The sequence below is a fragment of the Pseudophryne corroboree genome, chromosome 11, assembly GCF_028390025.1.
Source record: "Pseudophryne corroboree isolate aPseCor3 chromosome 11, aPseCor3.hap2, whole genome shotgun sequence".
NCBI lineage: Eukaryota > Metazoa > Chordata > Amphibia > Anura > Myobatrachidae > Pseudophryne > Pseudophryne corroboree.
Genome location: NC_086454.1, coordinates 150,575,990 through 150,602,524, shown reverse-complemented (window position 1 = coordinate 150,602,524; position 26,535 = coordinate 150,575,990). Strand labels below are relative to the sequence as shown.

Below are 26,535 nucleotides of genomic sequence, written 5' to 3'. Positions count from 1 at the left end.
TAGTGGACATACTATGTGAAGTACAAAGAAACCCGACGATAATTTGGTACACCATTATACATTTAGGGGGTAATTCCAAGTTGATCGCAGCAGGAATTTTAGCAGTTGGGCAAAACCATGTGCACTGCAGGGGAGGCAGATGTAACATGTGCAGAGAGAGTTAGATTTGGGTGTGGTGAGTTCAATCTGCAATCTAATTTGCAGTGTAAAAATAAAGCAGCCAGTATTTACCCTGCACAGAATTAAAATAACCCACCCAAATCTCTTTCTGCACATGTTATATCTGCCTCCCCTGCAGTGCACATGGTTTTGCCCAATTGCTATCAAAAATCCTGCTGCGATCAACTTGGAATTACCCCCTTAGTATGAGCACTAAAGGGATGTAATCAGGATCCCGACAGAGGGGGTCATTTCGAGTTGTTCGCTCGTTGCCGATTTTCGCTATGCTGCGATTTGTTGCTAACTGCGCATGCGCATGGTACGCAGAGTTATTTAACACAAAACTTAGTAGATTTGCTGGTGTTCGAGCAACGCTTTTCTGTTGCACTGGTGATCGGTGAATGATTGACAGGAAAGGGGCGTTTCTGGGTGGTAACTGAGCGTTTTCCGGGAGTGTGCTAAAAAACGCAGGCATGTCAGGGAAAAACGCGGGAGTGTCTGGAGAAACGGGGGAGTAGTTGGCCGAACGCAGGGCGTGTTTGTGACGTCAAACCAGGAACTAAACGGACCGAGCTGATCGCAATCTGTGAGTAGGTCTGGAGCTACTTAGAAACTGCAAATAATTATTTAGTAGCAGTTTTGCTAATCTTTCGTTCGCAATTCTGCTATGCTAAGATACACTTCCAGAGGGCGGCGGCCTAGCGTGTGCAATGCTGCTAAAAGCAGCTAGCGAGCGAACAACTCGGAATGAGGGCCAGAGGGCCTAATTCTGAGTTGATCGCAGCAGCAATTTTGTTAGCAGTTGGACAAAACCATGTGCACTGCAGGAGGGGCAGATATAACATGTGCAGAGAGAGTTAGATTTGGGTGGGGTGTATTCATACTGAAATCTAAATTGCAGTGCAAAAATAAAGCAGCCAGTAGTTACCCTGCACAGAAACAAAATAGGCCGCCCAAATCTAACTCTCTCTGCACATGTTACATCTGCCCCCCCCCCCCTGCAGTGCACATGGATTTGCCCAACTGCTAACAAACTTGCTGCAGCGATCAACTCAGAATTACCCCCAGAGTCCCAACAGCGGAATCCCGATGGTTACAATGCTGCCGGATCCCGGCGGTGAGTATTAGGGTTAGTTTTAGGGTTAGAGTTAGGCACTAGGTGGAGCGTTAGGGTTAGGCTGCCAGAGGGGACGCTAAGGGTTAGTCTGCCGAAGGGGACAGTTAGGGATTGGCTGCCGGAGCGGTAGGTTAAGGATAGGGTTAGAATACTCACCAAATCCGTCTGTATTGTGACCATCAGTATTCCACTCTCGGATTCTGACTGCCGGCATTTCATACCCAACCCATATCAATAATTGCCAATTTCAGCACATATGTTGGAGAGGTTTCTGTTCTGTTTAGTCTGAGGTTTCAAATAAGAAACAGTATAGTTTAGACCAGGGGTGGGGAACTTTTTTTTTCTACCAAGGGCCATTTGGAGATTTATAAAATCCTTCGGGGGCCATACAAAAATTATCAACTTAAAAATGAGCCTGCCCCCAGTAGATATGCCCCCAGTAGTTATGCCCCAGTAGATATGCCCCCAGTCAGTAGTTATGCCCCCAGTAGATATACCCCCAGTCACTTGTTATGCCCCATTAGATATGCCCCGTCACTTGCTATGCGCCATTAGATATGCCACCAGTCAGTTGTTATGCCCCATTAGATATGCCCTTTAGTAGCGAAGCTTACACACACATTAAAACAAAAAAAAAACACAATACTCACCAGCCCCGCGCTCCTGGTTCCGGACCGTTGCCCTCCGCCTTGCCACTCACTCCTCAGAACTATGGGAGAGAATTCATGACATCTCTCCCATAACACCGCACAGCAGCACACGCACACTGCCAGAGCAGGAAGCCGGAGCTCAGGAGTGAGCTCCTGCCTCTGGCTGCTACTGAGGGTAAGAAGCCAGGCGCCCACTAGTAACAAAATCTCAGCGGGCGCCCGGCTAGGTGAGCCTGGCCGGGCCAGATCAAGTGGCTCTGCGGGCCTTATACGGCCCTCGGGCCTGAGGTTCCCCACCCCTGGTTTAGACACATAGCATAAGCAATTAATGGATCTGAAGAAGTGATAAATAGTTAAGTGAACAGCCTGAAATGAGATATCCAACTTAGTATTATTAAGGTCTATTTATTAAGATAATACAGAAGATGCATGGCCGGCACTACCATTAGGCAGCATTAGGCGGCTGCCTAGGGCTCTGTCACCTGGAGGGCGCCACTGAATTCATCTAGCAATAAACTGAAAGATGTCTCTGTATGCAGCCTTCTCCTTTTACACTGCACTGGCTGCTGCTGCAGGTCTAATCAGGTGCAGCCGCCACTATCAGGCTGCTGTACCACATGGTGGGGCAGATGTTTTAAGCCTGGAGACGGCATAAGGAAGCGATAAAGCAGTGATAAGTGTAAGGTGATAAATGCACGAGCCAATAAGCTCCTCTTAATTTACATATTGGAGCTGATTGTCAGTGCTGGGGGTTTTGCAGGTTAGGGGGCGCTAGGCTGAAGCTTTGCATAGGATGCAGAGAGACCTTACACCGGCCCTGCGTAGATGCCGTCTCTCCAGTGTCTTTTACTGCAGAAAATGCCTTTCTCATCTTTTCTCTATTTAATAAAGATTAATAGTTAAAGGTTAAAGGTTAATATATTTCTCAGATGCTCACCTAGTTAGCGCTGCTTACCTCTGCCATCTTCAGAAGGCATTACCCTATACCCAGAGTGGGTGCCTCTTCGCCAGCTGGCGCTAGACTGCTGGAGAGGGGGAGGAAATTGTTGGAGAGGGGCAACATTTTCACTGGGGTACTAAAAGGAGCAACAGATTAGAAATTTACAGTGCAACTAAAATCTGTATTGTTGAATAATCGGCGAGACAGATTTTTCGTTAGCACATTTTTCATAAATAGACGCCAAGGTTTTTGTTTATTCTTCTTAAGGTGTGTACACACGGTAAGATTTTTTCTTACGATTTTGACTATATAGTCAAAATCATAGGGAAAGTTAGTGCAGATCGCAAGGTGAAAGTGAACTTGCGATTCCAATGCGAAACCGATGCGTGGTCCCGTGAGGTCGTTATCGCAAGCCTAGATAAACTGTGCAGGCAAGTCAATTTTGACTATCTCGTAGTAAAGATAGTCAAAATTGACACTTAGCCAAAATCGTACATAGTCAGTATCGCAAGCACAGTCATCTATGCTTGCGATACCGACCTAGTTCCTATCGCATAGTGAGAATCGGGGTTTAGCCCGAATCTCACCATGTGTACACGCCTTTAGACTTCCAGTAATCCATATCACCCACTTTCTCTGTAATAAACCTTGGTTAGCGTTCCATTTATTTCAGATGTAAAGCCCAACACCTAAGAGCTGTGAGAACAGTCAGCATCTCATTCTGATTTTCAGCAGACAATGTTTTACAAGCTGAGAGTGCCCTTATACCTCACCCCAGGATACAGACTTTTTTGTTCTTCATCTGCAGGAAGCAGTCTAGGTTGCAGGATATTTGTATTTAAAGAACTTTCCTTCAATAAAGAAACATCAAGGAGAGAGCACCTGATGATGCTGGCAGAGGGTCTGAGACAAGAGGTGGGGGTAATAATAGGTTGGAGAATAGTAAAGTGTGGATCTGAGTAACAGGAGCTTTTGCCCTATGAAGGATATTTATCAAAATGTCTGCCATTTTGAGAGGGTTGCCACAATCCCCATATGTTTCAAGTTCCGGAATCTGGAGTATAGACCTGGTCAGCTATAGATGGCATTACCTATAGAACATACTTGACTACTTGTGAAAACTAGTTTCAGGGAGATTAGTTTGTAGTAGAATGTGGCGTGTGAAGCATGGTGTGCCGTTGAGGGAGCATGTCATGCTAAACCCAAAGGGTGTGTCTAAGCTTAAATGCTTGTTGCAAAATATTTATATATCATATCAGTAGCAATATATTTTGGGAAATTTAGCAATTATTGGTACTAACATTGCTGCCTGCAATACTGGATTTCTTATTTGCAGCTATTCGCTTTCATATTAATTTTCTTCTCACACATGATAAATGTGATGCCTATGCAATAAATACCTTGTGTGAATTCTTATTTTAATGATAATCTATTGGTAAAAAAAAGAATTTAAAACTTTTTTGTATTGTCCTTTTTGTGTTGTTAACTTACCCAAACTACACAGATCACAGGGGTCAGACAAGCTGTATTCTCTTCAGTCAGGGGTCCTACAAGGTTTTACTGAGAGTCAGACAGAAGAGGCTGAAGAGCTTGTACATAAGTCATGCTAGTGACTGCAGCAAAGCATTGTCCTTGCCCAGGAATTCCTTAGTGGAACCCTGGCTGCAGTGAAGAATCCAAAGACTCAGGAGATTTGACTTATAATGCAGGGCAGCGGGAGATAAGAGCTTCAAACTGGATTCTTCCGCAGGATTCGGGGAGGGGAGGTAACTATGCTATCCTATGGGCTTCTTTACACATAAATCCCCAGAGAGAGTTCCTAAAGATCTCTGTCTCTCTCTGTATCCCCAGCGGCTTGCACAATAGGACTCCCAGGTCATAAACTGATAAGAGCTGTCCCTTGCATAAGTATTCACAATTATTCATGCACTTGTCATGTATCGCATTCTATATGTGATACATAATATATCCCGCCCCAAGGTAAAAACAAAAAATATGTCAGTTTATAATACTGTGATATGGTTTTAACACTTCTGAATATATTTGTTTTTAGCTTCAGTTGTGTAAAAATATCCTTTTGGATGAATATTTAAAACAGATTATGACAAATACAATATTATCTTACTGAATACGTGTTTCTGTTTTTTAGGAGATTCATTGAGATAAAGATAATCGATGATGAAGAATATGAAAAAAACAAGAATTTCTTCATTGAACTCGGAGACCCAGAAATGCAAAGAGGAGGTACAAAATGAGGAGGTGCATAATAAAAATGTGCATAATGAAGATGTGCATATTGAGGAGGTGCATAATGAGGAGGTGCATAATGAGGCGGTACCTAGTACATAATGAGGAGGTGCATAATGAGGAGGTACATAATGAGGAGGTACCTAGTACATAATGAGGAGGTTCATAATGAGGAGGTACATAATGAGGAGGTACCTAGTACATAATGAGGAGGTACATAATGACAAGGTACAGAATGAGGAGGTACATAATGAAAATGTGCATAATGAGGAGGTGCATAATGAGGAGGTACCTAGTACATAATGAGGAGGTGCATAATGAGGAGGTACATAATGACAAGGTACAGAATGAGGAGGTACATACATAATGAAAATGTGCATAATGAGGAGGTGCATAATGAAGAGGTGCATAATGAGGAAGTACATAGTACATAATGAGGAGGTACATAGTATATAATGAGGAGGTGCATAATGAAAATGTGCATAATGAGGAGGTACATAATGAGGAGGTACAAAATGAGAAGGTACATAATGAGAATGTGCATAATGAGGAGGTACATAATGAGGAGGTGCATAGTACATAATGAGGAGGTGCATAATGAGGAGGCGCATAGTACATAATGAGGAGGTGCATAATGAGGAGGTACATAATGAGGAGGTGCATAATGAGGAGGTACATAATGAGGAGGTGCATAAGGATGAGGTGCATAATGAGAATGTGCATAATGAGGAGGTACAAAATGAGGAGGTACATAATGAGAAGGTATATAATGAGGAGATGCATAATGAGGAGGTATATAGTACATAATGAGGAGGTACATAATGAGGAGGTGCATAATGAGGAGGTGCATAATCAGGAGGTACGTAGTACATAATGAGGAGGTACATAATGAGGAGGTACATAATAAGGAGGTGCATAACGCGGAGGTACATAATGAGGAGGTGCATAATAAGGAGGTGCATAATGAGGAGGTACATAGTACACAATGAGGAGGTGCATAATGAGGAGGTACATAATGAGGAGATGCATAGTACATAATGAGGAGGTGCATAATGAGGAGGTACATAATGAGGAGGTGCATAATGAGGAAATACATAGTACATAATGAGGAGGTACATAATGAAAATGTGCATAATGAGAAGGTACATAGTACATAATGAGGAGGTTCATAATGAGGAGGTTCATAATGAGGTATATAATAAGGAGGTGCATAATGCGGAGGTACATAATGCAGAGGTACATAATGAGGAGGTACAAAATGAGGAGGTACATAATGAGAATGTGAATAATGAGGAGGTACATAATGAGGAGGTGCATAATGAGGAGGTACATAATGAGGAGGACACCAAGGAGAGGAGTGAGAAAAGCATCACAATATGAATTAGATAAGGAGTGATGTAGATACAGGAAAACAGAGGAGCAATGAGGTATAGAGGAGATGTATCCAACCTTCTAAAGAGAACAAGTGAAGTCACCCATAGCTACTAATCAGCATCTAGCTATCGTTTATCAAGTACATTCCAAACCATGATAGCTAGAAGATTATTTTTTGCCATGGGCAACCTCTGCACCTGTCCTCTTCAGAAGATTTGATACATCTCCCCCATTGAGAAATAAACACTAATAAACAACAGTTACTACACTGTTATTTATAGATGGAAAGTTTGGCTGATGTCTTCAATATAGGTGTGGGATAATAGATAGACAGTGTCTAGTTAGACAGTCAATATATAGACACCACATGTTAGACAGACATTAGGTCGACAGGGTCAAAAGGTCCACATGATATAGGTAGACAGAACAAAAGGTCAACAGGGTCAAATGTGGATATGAAAATGGTCTTTTTGCATTTTTGCGGTTTGTGTGAATAGTTTTGTCATCTGGGACCCCCAATTGTAGAAAGGCATCCCCTTGCGGGGCTCGCTTCGCTCGCCACGCTTTGGGCTTGGTGGTTCGCTGCGCTCACCACAAGGTTTATAACCAACTCTATGCCGACATAGGGGGTAATTCTGAGTTGATCGCAGCAGGAACTTTGTTAGCAGTTGGGCAAAACCATGTGCACTGCAGGGGAGGCAGATATAACATGTGCAGAGTTAGATTTGGGTGGGTTATTTTGTTTCTGTGCAGGGTAAATACTGGCTGCTTTATTTTTACACTGCAAATTAGATTGCAGATTGAACTCACCACACCCAAATCTAACTCTCTCTGCACATGTTATATCTGCCTCCCCTGCAGTGCACATGCGGGGTAATTCCAAGTTGATCACAGCAGGAATTCTGTTAGCAACTGGGCAAAACCATGTGCACTGCAGGGGAGGCAGATATAACATGTGCAGAGAGAGTTAGATTTGGGTGGGGTGTGTTCAATCTGCAATCTAAATTGCAGTGTAAATATAAAGCAGCCAGTATTTACCCTGCACAGAAATAAAATAATAACCCACCCAAATCTAACTCTCTCTGCACGTTATATCTGCCACACCTGCAGTGCACATGGTTTTGCCCAACTGCTAAAAAATTTCCTGCTGCGATCAACTTGGAATTACCCCCAAAGTTCCTGCTGCGATCAACTCAGAATTACAACCATAGAGAAGGTATGATGTAGTCCCAAAACATTTAAAAAAAAAAAAAAAAAACTGTCTACCTTTTTTTAATGTTGACCATTTTCATGTTGACCTTTTGACCCTGTTGACTTTTTGCACTGTCTACCTTTTTCATGTCGACCTTTTGACCCTGTCGACCAAATGTTTGTCTAACATATGAGGCTAAATGTAATAGGGTGCACTTTTGGAAAACATGCGATTTCTCTTACGTCCTAGAGGATGCTGGGGTCCATATTAGTACCATGGGGTATATAGACGGGTCCACCAGGAGCCATTGTCACTTTAAGAGTTTAACAGTGTGGGCTGGCTCCTCCCTCTATGCCCCTCCCACGAGACACAGTTTAGAAAATGTGCCCGGAGGAGCCAGTCACAGCTAGGGGAGCTCTACAGAGCTTCTTTAGTAAAAGTTTTTTTTAGAGTTTGTTATTTTACAGGGAGGCTGCTGGCAACAGCCTTCCTGCATCGAGGGACTGATGGGGGGAGCAGTGTCCGCCCTGTGGGGTCTGAGCAACTGTCTCCGCTGACTGGACACCGAGCTCCAGAGGGGATAGAACGCTCCCCGCCGCAGGGGAACGCTCACCCCAGCAGCATGCCGCCACCCCCTTGCAGAGCTGAAGAGTGGCGAGTGAGTCATCGGCTCTCTGGCAAGCGGGGAGCCGATGTGAAGATGGCGGCTACAGGGTAGGAGCGCAGTACTGACAGCGCTCCGGGGGCTCAGTGGTACATGGTGCGGTGCTGTGAGGTGCGCCCTGAGCTGGTGCCTTAACCCTACACTGACCAAAAAGCCTTTCGGGGTCCTTGGATCTCAGCCAGCAGTAAATCCTCAGGCCAGTATAATCTTGGAAGAGCGGGAAGACAGCGCCATTAAGGGGGCAGAGCTTCTCCTCAGAGCGGACCCAGCAGCGTTCAGCGCCATTTTCCTGCCTGCAGACACGCTGCCTGTGAAGAGCAGTCCCTCCAGAGCAACTCCAGCTATCTGTACGGTACCAGGGGGTTGTAGAAGGGAGGGAAGGCTGTGTATAGACTGTGTCACCTATTAAGGGACACAGTCAGCGCTGGTTAAGGGTCTCCCCAGGCCCGGCGCAAGCCGCTCAGCAAAGGGATGCAGTGCAGGTAGGCGCCAGGGGGGAGAGGCGCTGTCCCTGCTCTGCATACCTGTGCTGAGAATGAGATCCACTGCTGCTGCTCCTATCACACTGCAGCGGCGTCGGCAGCATGAACAAGCCTCCTCTCCCCCCCCCCCCGCATTCAGGCATTAGGAAAGGAGCCTGAGATAAACGGACTCAGGGGGCGGAGCTAAGCGGACTCAGGGTGCGGGGCAAACTGGACCACAAGACTGCTGTAGAGGAGGGCATGCTGCCCCAGATCCAGGCATCCAGACTGTGATAGGTAAGTGTGGGGAGAGTGCATGAGAAAGTGTGTGTGTGTGTGTGTGTGTGTCTGTGTGTGTGTGTGTGTGTGTGTGTGTGTGTGTATGTTTTCCTAAATGAGTATGCATATGTGTGTGTGGGGGGGGGGGGGGCCCGCTCACTTTGTAAAAAGGGGATGCTGTCTGCCGTAATGTGTAAAAAGGGGACTCTGTCAGCCGTAATGTGTAAAAAGTGAGTCGCTGTCTGCCGTAATGTGTAAAAGGGGACGCTGTCTGCCATAGTGTGTAAATAGGAGACGCTGTTTGCCGCAATGTGTAAAAAGGGGACTCTGTCAGTCGTAATGTGTAAAAAGGGGGATGCTGTATGCCGTAATGTGTAAAAAGGGGGACGCTGTTATGCCGTAATGTGTAAAAAGGGGGACGCTGTCTGCCGTAATGTGTAAAAAGGGGACTGTGCCGTAATGTGTAAAAAGGGGACGCTGTCTGCCGTAATGTGTAAAAAGGGGACGCTGTCTGCTGTAATGTGTAAAAAGGGGGACGCTGTCTGCCATAATGTGTAAAAAGAGGACGCTGTCAGCCGTAATGTTTAAAAAAGGGGACGCTGTCTGCTGTAATGTGTAAAAAGGGGGACGCTCTCTGCCGTAATGTGTAAAAAGAAGACGCTGTCTGCCGTAATGTGTAAAAAAGGGACGCTGTCTACCATAATGTGTAAAAAAGGAGACGCATTCTGACGTAATCTGTAAAAAGGGGACGATGTCTGCCGTATTGTGGACGCTGTCTGCCGTAATGTGTAAAAAGGGGACTCTGTCTGCCGTAATGTGTACAAAAGGGACTCTGCCGTAATGTGTAAAAAGGGGACGCTGTCAGCCGTAATGTGTAAAAAAGGGGGCGCTGTCTGCCGTAATGTGTAAAAAGGGGGACGCTCTCTACCGTAATGTGTAAAAAGGAGACGCTGTCTGCCGTAATGTGTAAAAAAGGGGCGCTGTCTGCTGTAATGTGTAAAAAAGGGGACGCTGTCTGCCGTAATGTGTAAAAAGGGGGACGATGTCAGCCGTAATGTGTAAAAAGGGGGACGCTGTCTGCCGTAATGTGTAAAAAGGGGGACGCTGTCTGCCGTAATGTGTAAAAAGAAGACGCTGTCTGCCGTAACCGTAATGTGTAAAAAAGGGACGTTGTCTGCCGTAATGTGTAAAAATGGGGACGCTGTCTGCCATAATGTGTAAAAAGAGGACGCTGTCTGCCGTAATGTGTAAAAAGGGGACTCTGTCTGCCGTAATGTGTAAAAAGGGGACTCTGCCGTAATGTGTAAAAAGGGGGACGCTGTCTGCCGTAATGTGTAAAAAGGGGGACGCTCTCTGCCGTAATGTGTAAAAAGAAGATGCTGTCTGCCGTAATGTGTAAAAAAGGTGCGATGTCAGCCGTAATGTGTAAAAAGGGGGACGCTGTCTGCCGTAATGTGTAAAAAGGGGGACGCTCTCTGCCGTAATGTGTAAAAAGAAGACGCTGTCTGCCGTAACCGTAATGTGTAAAAAAGGGACGTTGTCTGCTGTAATGTGTAAAAAGGGGGACGCTGTCTGCCATAATGTGTAAAAAGAGGACGCTGTCTGCCGTAATGTGTAAAAAGGGTACTCTGTCTGCCGTAATGTGTAAAAAGGGGATTCTGCCGTAATGTGTAAAAAGGGGGATGCTGTCTGCCGTAATGTGTAAAAAGGGGGACGCTCTCTGCCGTAATGTGTAAAAAGAAGACGCTGTCTGCCGTAACCGTAATGTGTAAAAAAGGGACGTTGTCTGCTGTAATGTGTAAAAAGGGGGACGCTGTCTGCCATAATGTGTAAAAAGAGGACGCTGTCTGCCGTAATGTGTAAAAAGGGTACTCTGTCTGCCGTAATGTGTAAAAAGGGGATTCTGCCGTAATGTGTAAAAAGGGGGACGCTCTCTGCCGTAATGTGTAAAAAGAAGATGCTGTCTGACGTAATTTGTAAAAAAGGGGCGCTGTCTGCCGTAATGTGTAAAAAAGGAGACGCTGTCTGCCGTAATGTGTAAAAAGGGGGACAATGTCAGCCGTAATGTGTAGAAAGGGGGACGCTGTCTGCCGTAATGTGTAAAAAGGGGGACGCTCTCTGCCGTAATGTGTAAAAAGAAGACGCTGTCTGCCGTAACCGTAATGTGTAAAAAAGGGACGTTGTCTGCCGTAATGTGTAAAAAAGGGGACGCTGTCTGCCGTAATGTAAAAAGGGGGACGATGTCTGCCGTAATGTGTAGAAAGGGGGGCGCTGTGTGCCGTAATGTGTAAAAAGGGGGACGCTGTCTGCCGTAATGTGTAAAAAGGGGACTCTGCTGTAATGTGTAAAAAGGGGACACTGTCAGCCGTAATGTGTAAAAAGGGGGACGCTCTCTGCCGTAATGGGTAAAAAGAAGATGCTGTCTGCCGTAATGTGTAAAAAAGGGGCGCTGTCTTCCGTAATGTATAAAAAAGGGGACACTGTCTGCCGTAATGTGTAAAAAGGGGGACGATGTCAGCCGTAATGTGTAAAAAGGGGACGCTGTCTGCCGTAATGTGTAAAAAGGGGGACGCTCTCTGCCGTAATGTGTAAAAAGAAGACGCTGTCTGCCGTAACCGTAATGTGCAAAAAAGAGACGTTGTCTGCCGTAATGTGTAAAAAGGGGGACGCTGTCTGCCATAATGTGTAAAAAGAGGACGCTGTCTGCCGTAATGTGTAAAAAGGGGACTCTGTCTGCCGTAATGTGTAAAAAGGGGACTCTGCCGTAATGTGTAAAAAGGGGGACGCTGTCTGCCGTAATGTGTAAAAAGGGGGATGCTCTCTGCCGTAATGTGTAAAAAGAAGATGCTGTCTGCCGTAATGTGTAAAAAAGGTGCGATGTCAGCCGTAATGTGTAAAAAGGGGGACGCTGTCTGCCGTAATGTGTAAAAAGGGGGACGCTCTCTGCCGTAATGTGTAAAAAGAAGACGCTGTCTGCCGTAACCGTAATGTGTAAAAAAGGGACGTTGTCTGCCGTAATGTGTAAAAAAGGGGACGCTGTCTGCCGTAATGTAAAAAGGGGGATGATGTCTGCCGTAATGTGTAGAAAGGGGGGCGCTGTGTGCCGTAATGTGTAAAAAGGGGGACGCTGTCTGCCGTAATGTGTAAAAAGGGGACTCTGCTGTAATGTGTAAAAAGGGGACACTGTCAGCCGTAATGTGTAAAAAAGGGGACACTGTCTGCCGTAATGTGTAAAAAGGGGGACGCTCTCTGCCGTAATGGGTAAAAAGAAGATGCTGTCTGCCCTAATGTGTAAAAAAGGGACGCTGTCTTCCGTAATGTATAAAAAAGGGGACACTGTCTGCCGTAATGTGTAAAAAGGGGGACGATGTCAGCCGTAATGTGTAAAAAGGAGACGCTGTCTGCCGTAATGTGTAAAAAGGGGGACGCTCTCTGCCGTAATGTGTAAAAAGAAGACGCTGTCTGCCGTAACCGTAATGTGTAAAAAAGGGACGTTGTCTGCCGTAATGTGTAAAAAGGGGGACGCTGTCTGCCATAATGTGTAAAAAGAGGACGCTGTCTGCCGTAATGTGTAAAAAGGGGACTCTGCCGTAATGTGTAAAAAGGGGACTCTGCCGTAATGTGTAAAAAGGGGGACGCTGTCTGCCGTAATGTGTAAAAAGGGGTACGATGTCAGCCGTAATGTGTAAAAAGGGGGACGCTGTCTGCCGTAATGTGTAAAAAGGGGGACGCTCTCTGCCGTAATGTGTAAAAAGAACATGCTGTCTGCCGTAATTTGTAAAAAAGGGGCGCTGTCTGCCGTAACGTGTAAAAAAGGAGACGCTGTCTGCCGTAATGTGTAAAAAGGGGGACGATGTCAGCCATAATGTGTAAAAAGGGGGACGCTGTCTGCCGTAATGTGTAAAAAGGGGGACGCTCTCTGCCGTAATGTGTAAAAAGACGACGCTGTCTGCCGTAACCGTAATGTGTAAAAAAGGGACGTTGTCTGCTGTAATGTGTAAAAAGGGGGACGCTGTCTGCCATAATGTGTAAAAAGAGGACGCTGTCTGCCGTAATGTGTAAAAAGGGGACTCTGTCTGCCGTAATGTGTAAAAAGGGGACTCTGCCGTAATGTGTAAAAAGGGGGATGCTGTCTGCCGTAATGTGTAAAAAGGGGGACGCTCTCTGCCGTAATGTGTAAAAAGAAGATGCTGTCTGCCGTAATTTGTAAAAAAAGGGGCGCTGTCTGACGTAATGTGTAAAAAAGGAGACGCTGTCTGCCGTAATGTGTAAAAAGGGGGACGATGTCAGCCGTAATGTGTAAAAAGGGGAACGCTGTCTGCCGTAATGTGTAAAAAGGGGGACGCACTCTGCCGTAATGTGTAAAAAGAAGACGCTGTCTGCCGTAACCGTAATGTGTAAAAAAGGGACGTTGTCTGCCGTAATGTGTAAAAAAGGGGACGCTGTCTGCCGTAATGTAAAAAGGGGGACGATGTCTGCCGTAATGTGTAGAAAGGGGGGCGCTGTGTGCCGTAATGTGTCAAAAGGGGGACGCTGTCTGCCGTAATGTGTAAAAAGGGGACTCTGCTGTAATGTGTAAAAAAGGGGACACTGTCTGCCGTAATGTGTAAAAAGGGGGACGCTCTCTGCCGTAATGGGTTAAAAGAAGATGCTGTCTGCCGTAATGTGTAAAAAAGGGACGCTGTCTTCCGTAATGTATAAAAAAGGGGACACTGTCTGCCGTAATGTGTAAAAAGGGGGACGATGTCAGCCGTAATGTGTAAAAAGGGGACGCTGTCTGCCGTAATGTGTAAAAAGGGGGACGCTCTCTGCCGTAATGTGTAAAAAGAAGACGCTGTCTGCCGTAACCGTAATGTGTAAAAAAGGGACGTTGTCTGCCGTAATGTGTAAAAAGGGGGACGCTGTCTGCCATAATGTGTAAAAAGAGGACGCTGTCTGCCGTAATGTGTAAAAAGGGGACTCTGTCTGCCTTAATGTGTAAAAAGGGGACTCTGCCGTAATGTGTAAAAAGGGGGACGCTGTCTGCCGTAATGTGTAAAAAGGGGGACGATGTCAGCCGTAATGTGTAAAAAGGGGGACGCTGTCTGCCGTAATGTGTAAAAAGGGGGACGCTCTCTGCCGTAATGTGTAAAAAGAACATGCTGTCTGCCGTAATTTGTAAAAAAGGGGCTCTGTCTGCCGTAACGTGTAAAAAAGGAGACGCTGTCTGCCGTAATGTGTAAAAAAAGGGACGATGTCAGCCATAATGTGTAAAAAGGGGGACGCTGTCTGCCGTAATGTGTAAAAAGGGGGACGCTCTCTGCCGTAATGTGTAAAAAGACGACGCTGTCTGCCGTAACCGTAATGTGTAAAAAAGGGACGTTGTCTGCTGTAATGTGTAAAAAGGGGGACGCTGTCTGCCATAATGTGTAAAAAGAGGACGCTGTCTGCCGTAATGTGTAAAAAGGGGACTCTGTCTGCCGTAATGTGTAAAAAGGGGACTCTGCCGTAATGTGTAAAAAGGGGGATGCTGTCTGCCGTAATGTGTAAAAAGGGGGACGCTCTCTGCCGTAATGTGTAAAAAGAAGATGCTGTCTGCCGTAATTTGTAAAAAAAGGGGCGCTGTCTGACGTAATGTGTAAAAAAGGAGACGCTGTCTGCCGTAATGTGTAAAAAGGGGGACGATGTCAGCCGTAATGTGTAAAAAGGGGGACGCTGTCTGCCGTAATGTGTAAAAAGGGGGACGCTCTCTGCCGTAATGTGTAAAAAGAAGACGCTGTCTGCCATAACCGTAATGTGTAAAAAAGGGACGTTGTCTGCCGTAATGTGTAAAAAAGGGGACGCTGTCTGCCGTAATGTAAAAAGGGGGACGATGTCTGCCGTAATGTGTAGAAAGGGGGGCGCTGTGTGCCGTAATGTGTAAAAAGGGGGACGCTGTCTGCCGTAATGTGTAAAAAGGGGACTCTGCCGTAATGTGTAAAAAGGGGACACTGTCAGCCGTAATGTGTAAAAAAAGGGGACACTGTCTGCCGTAATGTGTAAAAAGGGGGACGCTCTCTGCCGTAATGGGTAAAAAGAAGACGCTGTCTGCCGTAATGTGTAAAAAAGGGGCGCTGTCTTCCGTAATGTATAAAAAAGGGGACACTGTCTGCCGTAATGTGTAAAAAGGGGGACGATGTCAGCCGTAATGTGTAAAAAGGGGACGCTGTCTGCCGTAATGTGTAAAAAGGGGGACGCTCTCTGCCGTAATGTGTAAAAAGAAGACGCTGTCTGCCGTAACCGTAATGTGTAAAAAAGGGACGTTGTCTGCTGTAATGTGTAAAAAGGGGGACGCTGTCTGCCATAATATTTAAAAAGAGGACGCTGTCTGCCGTAATGTGTAAAAAGGGGACTCTGTCTGCCGTAATGTGTAAAAAGGGGACTCTGCCGTAATGTGTAAAAAGGGGGATGCTGTCTGCCGTAATGTGTAAAAAGGGGGACGCTCTCTGCCGTAATGTGTAAAAAGAAGATGCTGTCTGCCGTAATTTGTAAAAAAGGGGCGCTGTCTGCCGTAATGTGTAAAAAAGGAGACGCTGTCTGCCGTAATGTGTAAAAAGGGGGACGATGTCAGCCGTAATGTGTAAAAAGGGGGACGCTCTCTGCCGTAATGTGTAAAAAGAAGACGCTGTCTGCCGTAACCGTAATGTGTAAAAAAGGGACGTTGTCTGCCGTAATGTGTAAAAAAGGGGACGCTGTCTGCCGTAATGTAAAAAGGGGGACGATGTCTGCCGTAATGTGTAGAAAGGGGGGCGCTGTGTGCCGTAATGTGTAAAAAGGGGGACGCTGTCTGCCGTAATGTGTAAAAAGGGGACACTGTCAGCCGTAATGTGTAAAAAAAGGGGACACTGTCTGCCGTAATGTGTAAAAAGGGGGACGCTCTCTGCCGTAATGGGTAAAAAGAAGACGCTGTCTGCCGTAATGTGTAAAAAAGGGGCGCTGTCTTCCGTAATGTATAAAAAAGGGGACACTGTCAGCCGTAATGTGTAAAAAGGGGACGCTGTCTGCCGTAATGTGTAAAAAGGGGGACGCTCTCTGCCGTAATGTGTAAAAAGAAGACGCTGTCTGCCGTAACCGTAATGTGTAAAAAAGGGACGTTGTCTGCTGTAATGTGTAAAAAGGGGGACGCTGTCTGCCATAATATTTAAAAAGAGGACGCTGTCTGCCGTAATGTGTAAAAAGGGGACTCTGTCTGCCGTAATGTGTAAAAAGGGGACTCTGCCGTAATGTGTAAAAAGGGGGATGCTGTCTGCCGTAATGTGTAAAAAGGGGGACGCTCTCTGCCGTAATGTGTAAAAAGAAGATGCTGTCTGCCGTAATTTGTAAAAAAGGGGCGCTGTCTGCCGTAATGTGTAAAAAAGGAGACGCTGTCTGCCGTAATGTGTAAAAAGGGGGACGATGTCAGCCGTAATGTGTAAAAAGGGGGACGCTCTCTGCCGTAATGTGTAAAAAGAAGACGCTGTCTGCCGTAACCGTAATGTGTAAAAAAGGGACGTTGTCTGCCGTAATGTGTAAAAAAGGGGACGCTGTCTGCCGTAATGTAAAAAGGGGGACGATGTCTGCCGTAATGTGTAGAAAGGGGGGCGCTGTGTGCCGTAATGTGTAAAAAGGGGGACGCTGTCTGCCGTAATGTGTAAAAAGGGGACACTGTCAGCCGTAATGTGTAAAAAAAGGGGACACTGTCTGCCGTAATGTGTAAAAAGGGGGACGCTCTCTGCCGTAATGGGTAAAAAGAAGACGCTGTCTGCCGTAATGTGTAAAAAAGGGGCGCTGTCTTCCGTAATGTATAAAAAAGGGGACACTGTCAGCCGTAATGTGTAAAAAGGGGACGCTGTCTGCCGTAATGTGTAAAAAGGGGGACGCTCTCTGCCGTAATGTGTAAAAAGAAGACGCTGTCTGCCGTAACCGTAATGTGTAAAAAAGGGACGTTGTCTGCCGTAATGTGTAAAAAAGGGGACGCTGTCTGCCGTAATGTAAAAAGGGGGACGATGTCTGCCGTAATGTGTAGAAAGGGGGGCGCTGTGTGCCGTAATGTGTAAAAAGGGGGACGCTGTCTGCCGTAATGTGTAAAAAGGGGACACTGTCAGCCGTAATGTGTAAAAAAAGGGGACACTGTCTGCCGTAATGTGTAAAAAGGGGGACGCTCTCTGCCGTAATGGGTAAAAAGAAGACGCTGTCTGCCGTAATGTGTAAAAAAGGGGCGCTGTCTTCCGTAATGTATAAAAAAGGGGACACTGTCAGCCGTAATGTGTAAAAAGGGGACGCTGTCTGCCGTAATGTGTAAAAAGGGGGACGCTCTCTGCCGTAATGTGTAAAAAGAAGACGCTGTCTGCCGTAACCGTAATGTGTAAAAAAGGGACGTTGTCTGCCGTAATGTGTAAAAAGGGGGACGCTGTCTGCCATAATGTGTAAAAAGAGGACGCTGTCTGTCGTAATGTGTAAAAAGGGGACTCTGTCTGCCGTAATGTGTAAAAAGGGGACTCTGCCGTAATGTGTAAAAAGGGGGATGCTGTCTGCCGTAATGTGTAAAAAGGGGGACGCTCTCTGCCGTAATGTGTAAAAAGAAGATGCTGTCTGCCGTAATTTGTAAAAAAGGGGCGCTGTCTGCCGTAACGTGTAAAAAAGGAGATGCTGTCTGCCGTAATGTGTAAAAAGGGGGACGATGTCAGCCATAATGTGTAAAAAGGGGGACGCTGTCTGCCGTAATGTGTAAAAAGAAGACGCTGTCTGCCGTAACCGTAATGTGTAAAAAAGGGACGTTGTCTGCCGTAATGTGTAAAAAAGGGGATGCTGTCTGCCGTAATGTAAAAAGGGGGACGATGTCTGCCGTAATGTGTAGAAAGGGGGGCGCTGTGTGCCGTAATGTGTAAAAAGGGGGACGCTGTCTGCCGTAATGTCTAAAAAGGGGACTCTGCCGTGATGTGTACAAAGGGGATGCTCTCTGCCGTAATGTGTAAAAAGGGGGACGCTGTCTTCCATAATGTGTAAAAAGAGGACGCTGTCTGCCGTAATGTGTAAAAAGGGGACACTGTCAGCCGTAATGTGTAAAAAAGGGGACGCTCTCTGCCGTAATGTGTGAAAAGAAGATGCTGTCTGCCGTAATGTGTAAAAAGGGACGCTGTCTGCCGTAATGTGTAAAAAAGGGAACGCTGTCTGCCGTAATGTGTAAAAAAGGGAACGCTGTCTGCCGTAATGTGTAAAAAAGGGTACGCTGTCTGCCGTAATATGTAAAAAGCGGGACGATGTCTGCCGTAATGTGTAAAAAGGCGTCTCTGTCTGCTGTAATGTGTAAAAAGGGGGACGCTGTCTGCCGTAATGTGTAAAAAGGGGACACTGTCTGCCATAATGTGTAAAAAGGGGACTCTGTCTGCCATAATGTGTAAAAAAGGAGACTCTGCCGTAATGTTTAAAAAGGGGACGCTCTCTGCCGTAATGTGTAAAAAGAGGACGCTGTCTGCCGTAATGTGTAAAAAGGGGACGCTGTCAGCTGTAATGTGTAAAAAAGGGTCCGCTGTCAGCTGTAATGTGTAAAAAGGGGGACGCTCTCTGCCGTAATGTGTAAAAAGAAGACGCTGTCTGCCGTAATGTGTAAAACAGGGGACGCTGTCTGCCGTAATGTGTAAAAAGGCGACTCTGTCTGCCGTAATGTGTAAAAAGGGGGACGCTGTCTCCTGTAATGTGTAAAAAGGGGACTCTGTCTGCCGTAATGTGTAAAAAAGATACGCTGTCTGCCGTAATGTGTAAAAAGGGGATGCTGTCTGCCGTAATGTGTAAAAGGGGGACGCTGTCTGCCGTAATGTGTAAAAGTGGCTCTACCTGGTGTAGTGGCGCTACTGTGCGGCGTAATTTGAATAATGGAGACTACTGTGCACCGTAGTATGAATTGGTATTATTTTGTGGCCATGCCCCTTCCCCATGAAGCCACGCCCCTATATATTTTTCACGCGCCTACGGCGCGCACTGCCTCTATCTTGCATGGGGGGCGCCAATGCCGTTTCTTGCACACAGCACCAAAATGCCTAGTTATAGCACTGCCACTCTGTATCAGCACCGCTACTACTGGGGGCGCTCTGTATCAGCGGCGCTACTGCTGGGGGTGTCATGTATCAGCGGCGCTATTGCTGGGGGTGTTCTGTATCAGCATCGCTACTGCTGGGGGCGTTCTGTATCAGCATCGCTACTGCTGGGGGCGTTCTGTATCAGCATTGCTACTGCTGGAGGTGTCATGTATCAGCGGCGCTATTGCTGGGGGTGTTCTGTATCAGCATCGCTACTGCTGGGGGCGTTCTGTATCAGCGGCGCTATTGCTGGGGGCATTCTGTAACAGCGGCGCTATTGCTGGGGGGCGTTATGTACCAGCGGCGCTATTGCTGGGGACGTTATGTATCAGTGGCGCTATTGCTGGGGGCGTTATGTATCAGCAGTGCTACTGCTGGGGGCGTTATGTTTAAGCGGCACTACTGCTGGGAGATTTTTTTGTGTAAGCAGCGCTACTATATGTTTTATGTGTATTAGAGGCGCTACTACTTGTGGAGTAATGTGAATAAAATTGTGCTACTCTGTGGCGTAATTTGAAATGGGGAATTATTGTGTGGCCACAACCCTTCCTTGTGAGACCGCACACCTTTTTAAATGCACGATGTCCCTTTGTAAATTATGGGAGGGCGCAAATTTATAGTTTGCAGGGGGGCGCTGAACACCCTAGCACCGGCCCTGGGTCTCCCTATACCTGTATAGCGCTGTGTGTGGGTTGGCTCCAATCTCTGTGTGTCTCTCTGCCATTCTTGGGGGTGAATCTCTGCCTGCCCTGTACCCTGTGTGTATGTGGGGTGTGTGGGGCATGCAAGCAACCATGGGGTATATTTACTAAGACTCGTATTTGTAGAGATTTGGTGGAAGATTAAAAACAAATGACATCGATTGTGTGAATTTGCAACTTTTTGAATAAAGTGCATGTAATTTACTAAGCTGCCGAGTTGTCTTCATTTGTATTTTCCAATGTCGATGTGATTCGTATTGTTGGGCAGTGTTTTACGGGAGTGATTAGTAAAACGTATGAGCGCACAAATATTCAAAAGTGGTTAATTAGGCTGCTGATTTGGTAAATAAAATATATTTTTATTAAAAGAACAGCAAACTAAATAAACATTCATAGATATAAAAACATCATGCTGGAAATCGCAGAATAATTAGTATCATACTTATAATCACTGCATGAAATTCAATAGATACCCCCGCATTAGCCAATTGGACTTATAATTAATTTAAAGCATGCATGCTTAATTGGTTAGCTGGTTAGTTAGTTGGACCAGTAATCAGTCCCAGTATACAGTCCTGGTTGTTAGTAACTGTTAATCCCTCCAGGGATTTTGTTATATTGATGTTAATAATTAGTTTGGTTAGATAGACAGAAATGTCCCTGGGTATATATGTCAACACAGTCCTTTTAAGATAGTGAAACTTTCTTCTGGTGATATTTCTGTGCCAGTTTATTCCATATAATGTAATATTGAGAGATTTACATAACCACTTAGTAACCCGTCGTGGCACTCATAGGGGCACTGCTTACCCTCCACTCTGCGGCGGTATTGGTGTCCACGATTGGGTTGAGGCACTGTATAGCTGGAAAGTTTCCTATCTGGCTGAGGCGGTGACACGCTGCCTGCGTGTAGCTGGGAGCGCTTGGCCGCGTGTCGCGGCTTCCGGGTTGTGCAAAGCTTCCGGCTTACGATGCGCTCCAGCTGCGTTCCACTTGACGTCGTTAGGGTCACCTGACGCGTTTCTCCGCCTTTTGTGGGTGGCGGTTTCTTCAGAGGTTTTTAGAGGTCTAGATGTGCGGTCACTATTTATCCCCCTCAGGGATATTCCTCATTGGTTGGAAAGAGATATAGAGGATGTAGGGGAGGACGATTACAACAAAAAAGAAAAAAGTCAAAGGAACATATAAAAGATAAGGGAATCTTTAATTTGTCTTCTAAAGAATTAACAATAGCAGAGAAAAAACTATTAAATAAAGGACTAAAATATGCTCCCGCAAAAAAACCCAATTTATTTGGACTGTTTGTGGATTTAAACAGGTTCACTAGGAACCTATGTCGAAAACGTTATTTTGCTAGTAAAAAATTAAAAAAGATACCTGGAGATCAGGACTTAATGCCTATATTTTTAGATGAAGAAGATAAGGGTGCAATAAATATTTTGGAGGAGTTAAGATTAGAGAGTGCGACCGGGGGGACTGTCCAGTTGTTTAATATAGATAAAACTCAGGAAAATGATAAAAATAAAAAAAATTTTAAAAAGAAATCAGATTTCTACCCTCTACAGTTCAAGGGTCCCTCCATAGAGGGCTTCTATAATGTAACTATGGAGGATTTTAGGAAATTATGTGAGACTGCAGAGAAAGAACCTTTAAGAGATAATCTATCTTATGATGAACGAAAAGCCCTGAAGAATTTAATAGCTGACGAAAATCTTACCATCAAAATGGCAGATAAAGGAGGTGGGGTAGTATTGCAAGATACAGCAGACTACATTAAAGAGGCAAATAGACAATTGAATAATACCCTCTTTTATAAGGTCTTGCCTTCTAATCCCACGGAAAGATTTCAAGGTGAGCTAAAGATCATGTTGGATGAAGCATTGGACAGGGGGGCAATATCCAGGGACACTTGGCAATTTTTGTTTACACCATATCCCATCACTCCGGTTTATTATCATTTGCCCAAATTGCACAAGTCACTAACTTCACCCCCGGGGCGTCCAATAATTTCAGGTATAGGATCAATCACTTCTAATTTGTCGCACTTTGTGGATGCTCACCTCCAGGACTATGTTGTACAATTAAAATCATATATTAAGGATACCACGCAATTTCTAAATATGGTAAAAACTATCAGGTGGAAAAACTCATATAAATTCCTTACATGTGATGTAGAATCTCTATACTCTAATATACCACATGAGAAAGGATTAGAAGTCATAGCCGATGTCTTGAAAAAAGATGAATCGGTTGATGACTATCTGAAGGCCCTGGTGGTGACATCCATAAAATTCATATTGGAGCACAATTATTTTACGTTCAATCACAAATATTATTTACAGACACGGGGGACCGCCATGGGGACTAGGTTCGCCCCGAGTTATGCTAACCTCTATATGGGGGCCCTTGAAAAGGAACTCATTTGGGGGGCAGACCTCGGGGGGAGCCTGGTCCTCTATGGCAGGTATATAGATGATTTATTCTTTATTTGGGATGGGGATCTAAATTCTGTTACATCATTTGTATCACATCTGAACACGAACACTTATGGATTAAAATTTACTCACACATGCGATCCTCACCATATCACATTCCTGGATATTGCCCTACTGTCTGATGGCGAGAACATCCATACAGAGACTTACTTTAAATCGGTAGATACTAACAACTTTTTGAAATATAGCAGCAGCCACCTTAAAGCCTGGCGAGATAACATCCCAAAGAGTCAATTTCTAAGAGTGAAGAGAAATTGCTCAAGGGATTATAGATATCAAGAACAGGTAATGAAAGTACATTCCTCCTTTGAACAACAGGGTTACCCAGATTATATCCTTCAGAAAGCACTTAAGGACGTAGAAAAACAAGATAGGAATAATCTTCTCACAAAAAAATCGCGCAAAAAGCAACAACATCAAAATGTGTACAAGGGAGATATCTATAAAGAAAAATGTATATTTGTAACACAATATAATACACATGCCACTAAGATAAAACAAATAATAAAGAAAAACACCCCACTCTTGTTGATAGATCCTCTGTTGGAACCTGTAATAGGTAAAAATATTAGAACAGTATATAAAAAATCAGAGACACTACAGATAAAATTAGCACCTAGTATGTTTAATCCTGATAAAAAGAAAAATAAAAAAAAAGAAAAAAATTCATAGGAACAACGAGTTATTGGGGACACTGAATACTAATTCTCTAGACGAATTACGGGAGAAACCCAGGGGATTCTTCAGGTGTGCCAGGACCAGGTGTCTTACTTGCTCGAATGTCAACTTGCGCAGTAAGACATTTGGATCTAGGGTAACGGGAGAATCCTTTGAGATAGAGGGCTTCCTAAATTGTGAATCTACATATGTAGTCTATCTTATTGAGTGTGGCTGTGGATACCAATACGTAGGTCGTACCATTAGAAAATTAAAAACACGATTCCTTGAACACAGACGGAATATTATGAATAAAAGCAATACACATAGCGTCTCTAGGCATACGAATTATTGTCAGCAGGGGAATATTTCTAATATTCGTTTAAAAGCTCTTGAACAGGTCGGTCAAACAGAAAGGGGAGGCGACAGATTCAATGCTCTATGCAGGAGAGAAGCATATTGGATCTTTCGCTTAAAGACTTTAGAACCACAGGGTCTGAATGAAAATATAGAACTTAACAACATGTAACATGAGGGGTTAATAAATCCCCCCCTCTCCCCTTTCTTCTTCACTTTTTCTTCATTTCTTCTTCTCTCCCTTTTTCTAGTTATATTCCTTATGTGATGTATATTCCTTAGAATTCTGGGAACACATACATTAGGATAAATAATTTCATCAGTAAGAACTACCATCCGCAATATAGCCCTTATATTGCATACTTTAGACATTGATGTTTCAAAATTGATTCTATATGTAAAACAATAAAATAAAGTCGTTAGATATGGCAAAACATCTCTGGATATAATATATACCTGTAGTATAATATTATTAAGTTAGTGTAAAATTCTTGCCTAGAGCGAGACAAAGAGATCTCTATATATTTCTTTTCCACAGGTTTACATATATGAATATATTATATCTCTCCTGCTCTCTTCCTCCGTCTCTTCCTCCCTTCTCTCTCTTCTTATGACTCCATATTTATATGTATATTGCTCTATATAGAAGAATCCTATCGGAAAAATATATATTCTATTTTATTATGGAGTTTCAGTATTCTGAGCATTTTTTATGTGTCTGTTTATATTAATATTATGTGTTTACTTCTCCCTATATATGGGTCTATATTTTAGATACTAAACTAATAAAAAAGAATTATCTATTTTATTAACCAACTAGGTTAAAAATTACATATATCTTTCTCCAATTAGTGTTCCATATATACACATAATGAAATAAATAAATAAAAAAGATAATAGAATATTCATTATTGAATCTAATTAGGTATATACGTATATACATAATTGAATGCTATTTGCACATTAGAACATCTCATTGTGGTCATGAGTGATAATAATAATAAATTTTTATGTATATGTTTATATTTATTTTTATACTAATTCTGTCTTTTTAAAAAGAGGAAATCTAATCGTATCTTATATATACATAATAGTGGTTTAGTTAATTGGATATGGCTGGTAAAATCAGGGTATCCCTGAGAAGGACGATACAGATGCTATTAATAACGATCTTAATTGCAACCAATGAGGAATATCCCTGAGGGGGATAAATAGTGACCGCACATCTAGACCTCTAAAAACCTCTGAAGAAACCGCCACCCACAAAAGGCGGAGAAACGCGTCAGGTGACCCTAACGACGTCAAGTGGAACGCAGCTGGAGCGCATCGTAAGCCGGAAGCTTTGCACAACCCGGAAGCCGCGACACGCGGCCAAGCGCTCCCAGCTACACGCAGGCAGCGTGTCACCGCCTCAGCCAGATAGGAAACTTTCCAGCTATACAGTGCCTCAACCCAATCGTGGACACCAATACCGCCGCAGAGTGGAGGGTAAGCAGTGCCCCTATGAGTGCCACGACGGGTTACTAAGTGGTTATGTAAATCTCTCAATATTACATTATATGGAATAAACTGGCACAGAAATATCACCAGAAGAAAGTTTCACTATCTTAAAAGGACTGTGTTGACATATATACCCAGGGACATTTCTGTCTATCTAACCAAACTAATTATTAACATCAATATAACAAAATCCCTGGAGGGATTAACAGTTACTAACAACCAGGACTGTATACTGGGACTGATTACTGGTCCAACTAACTAACCAGCTAACCAATTAAGCATGCATGCTTTAAATTAATTATAAGTCCAATTGGCTAATGCGGGGGTATCTATTGAATTTCATGCAGTGATTATAAGTATGATACTAATTATTCTGCGATTTCCAGCATGATGTTTTTATATCTATGAATGTTTATTTAGTTTGCTGTTCTTTTAATAAAAATATATTTTATTTACCAAATCAGCAGCCTAATTAACCACTTTTGAATATTTGTGCGCTCATACGTTTTAAATTTGTGTATAGGGACAGTTCCCTTTGTTCAGGAGGACTTCCAGATCCTCCTTGTGTGAGCTGCAATTACTATTTAAATTTGATAGTACAAACTTAGCGCCTAATATATATTATTTATAGTTTATAAGACTTCACCTTTACAGGAGAAGTTCTGGTTGTGTGGCTGCTTGTTTGATAAAATGACCACTTTGAGGTGTCTAACCGAAAGGTTAGAAAGGAGAAGTAGATATGTACAAGATCCTATTTTTAGAGAAAGAATTGAAGCTAAAAATAGTGAAACAAATGATGTCCATAAACTATTTAATAAATTGGAAACGCTATGTATGGCTGAGACCAGACACTGGTGGGACCAACAGACTCTCCAAAAATATATTAAGAATAAATTTATCCCCAGGGGTCTACGTATTTTCAAATCGGCCTCTTTCAAGGATGACAAAGAGTTCCTGGACAATTGGAATAATATATTGGATAAGTGCTCCTTTAATCTTATGGAGCTTCTGGTTGAATATAGAACCACTAAGGTTAATAATATACAATCGGAAATAGAAAAAATCCAGGAACTCTTGAAACCCTTTGAAAATACCACTGAATATAAGGAAAGGGATCAGCGGTTAAATACCAAGATAGAGGCCTATGAAAAGACAGTCATACAGTCAAAAGATCAAAAACTTGAGAGAGATAGGGGAGATTACGAGACAGACTCAGTAAGGACCTATAATAGGAAAAGAGGGGATTATTCAAGATCCCAAAATAGACCACCCTATAGAGAACGTTCCAATAAGAGATGGAATAGTAACACACGGAATAGATCTAGAAGTAAACAAAACAGATGGACTACAACTGGTAAAAGACTCCCCCAGCATAACACCCCGCAGAAAGATCCAAGAGGATATGTACATAAAAATAGGTATGAATGTCTATATAGGGAGGATTTTTCACCAGAAACTGTTGAAAGAGGGGGGGCAAGACCCAAGAAATCATCGTACAGTTGGGATAATGGTAAAAACACCAAACAAAGCAGGGAAGCTTATTCACCTGAAACCCTAGATAGAAAAGGGGTAAAATCCAAATGTAAAGATGATGAACAAAACCATTTTTTAGAGGTAAGCCCAGCGAAACATACCCAAATCAACAGATTAAATGTCAACCATATGAAGA

General features: G+C 43.9%; 1 protein-coding gene across 3 annotated transcripts in view; it reads left to right on the top strand.

The window, feature by feature from the left end:
* LOC134969185 (sodium/calcium exchanger 1-like) overlaps window positions 1-26,535 on the top strand; it is a 287,158-nt gene that overhangs the window by 232,957 nt on the left and 27,666 nt on the right. For all 3 annotated transcript variants that reach the window (XM_063944963.1, XM_063944962.1, XM_063944964.1), the window contains exon 3: window positions 5,016-5,110. In XM_063944963.1, the coding sequence (XP_063801033.1) occupies window positions 5,016-5,110 (95 nt within the window). The remainder of the gene's footprint in view (window positions 1-5,015; window positions 5,111-26,535) is intronic.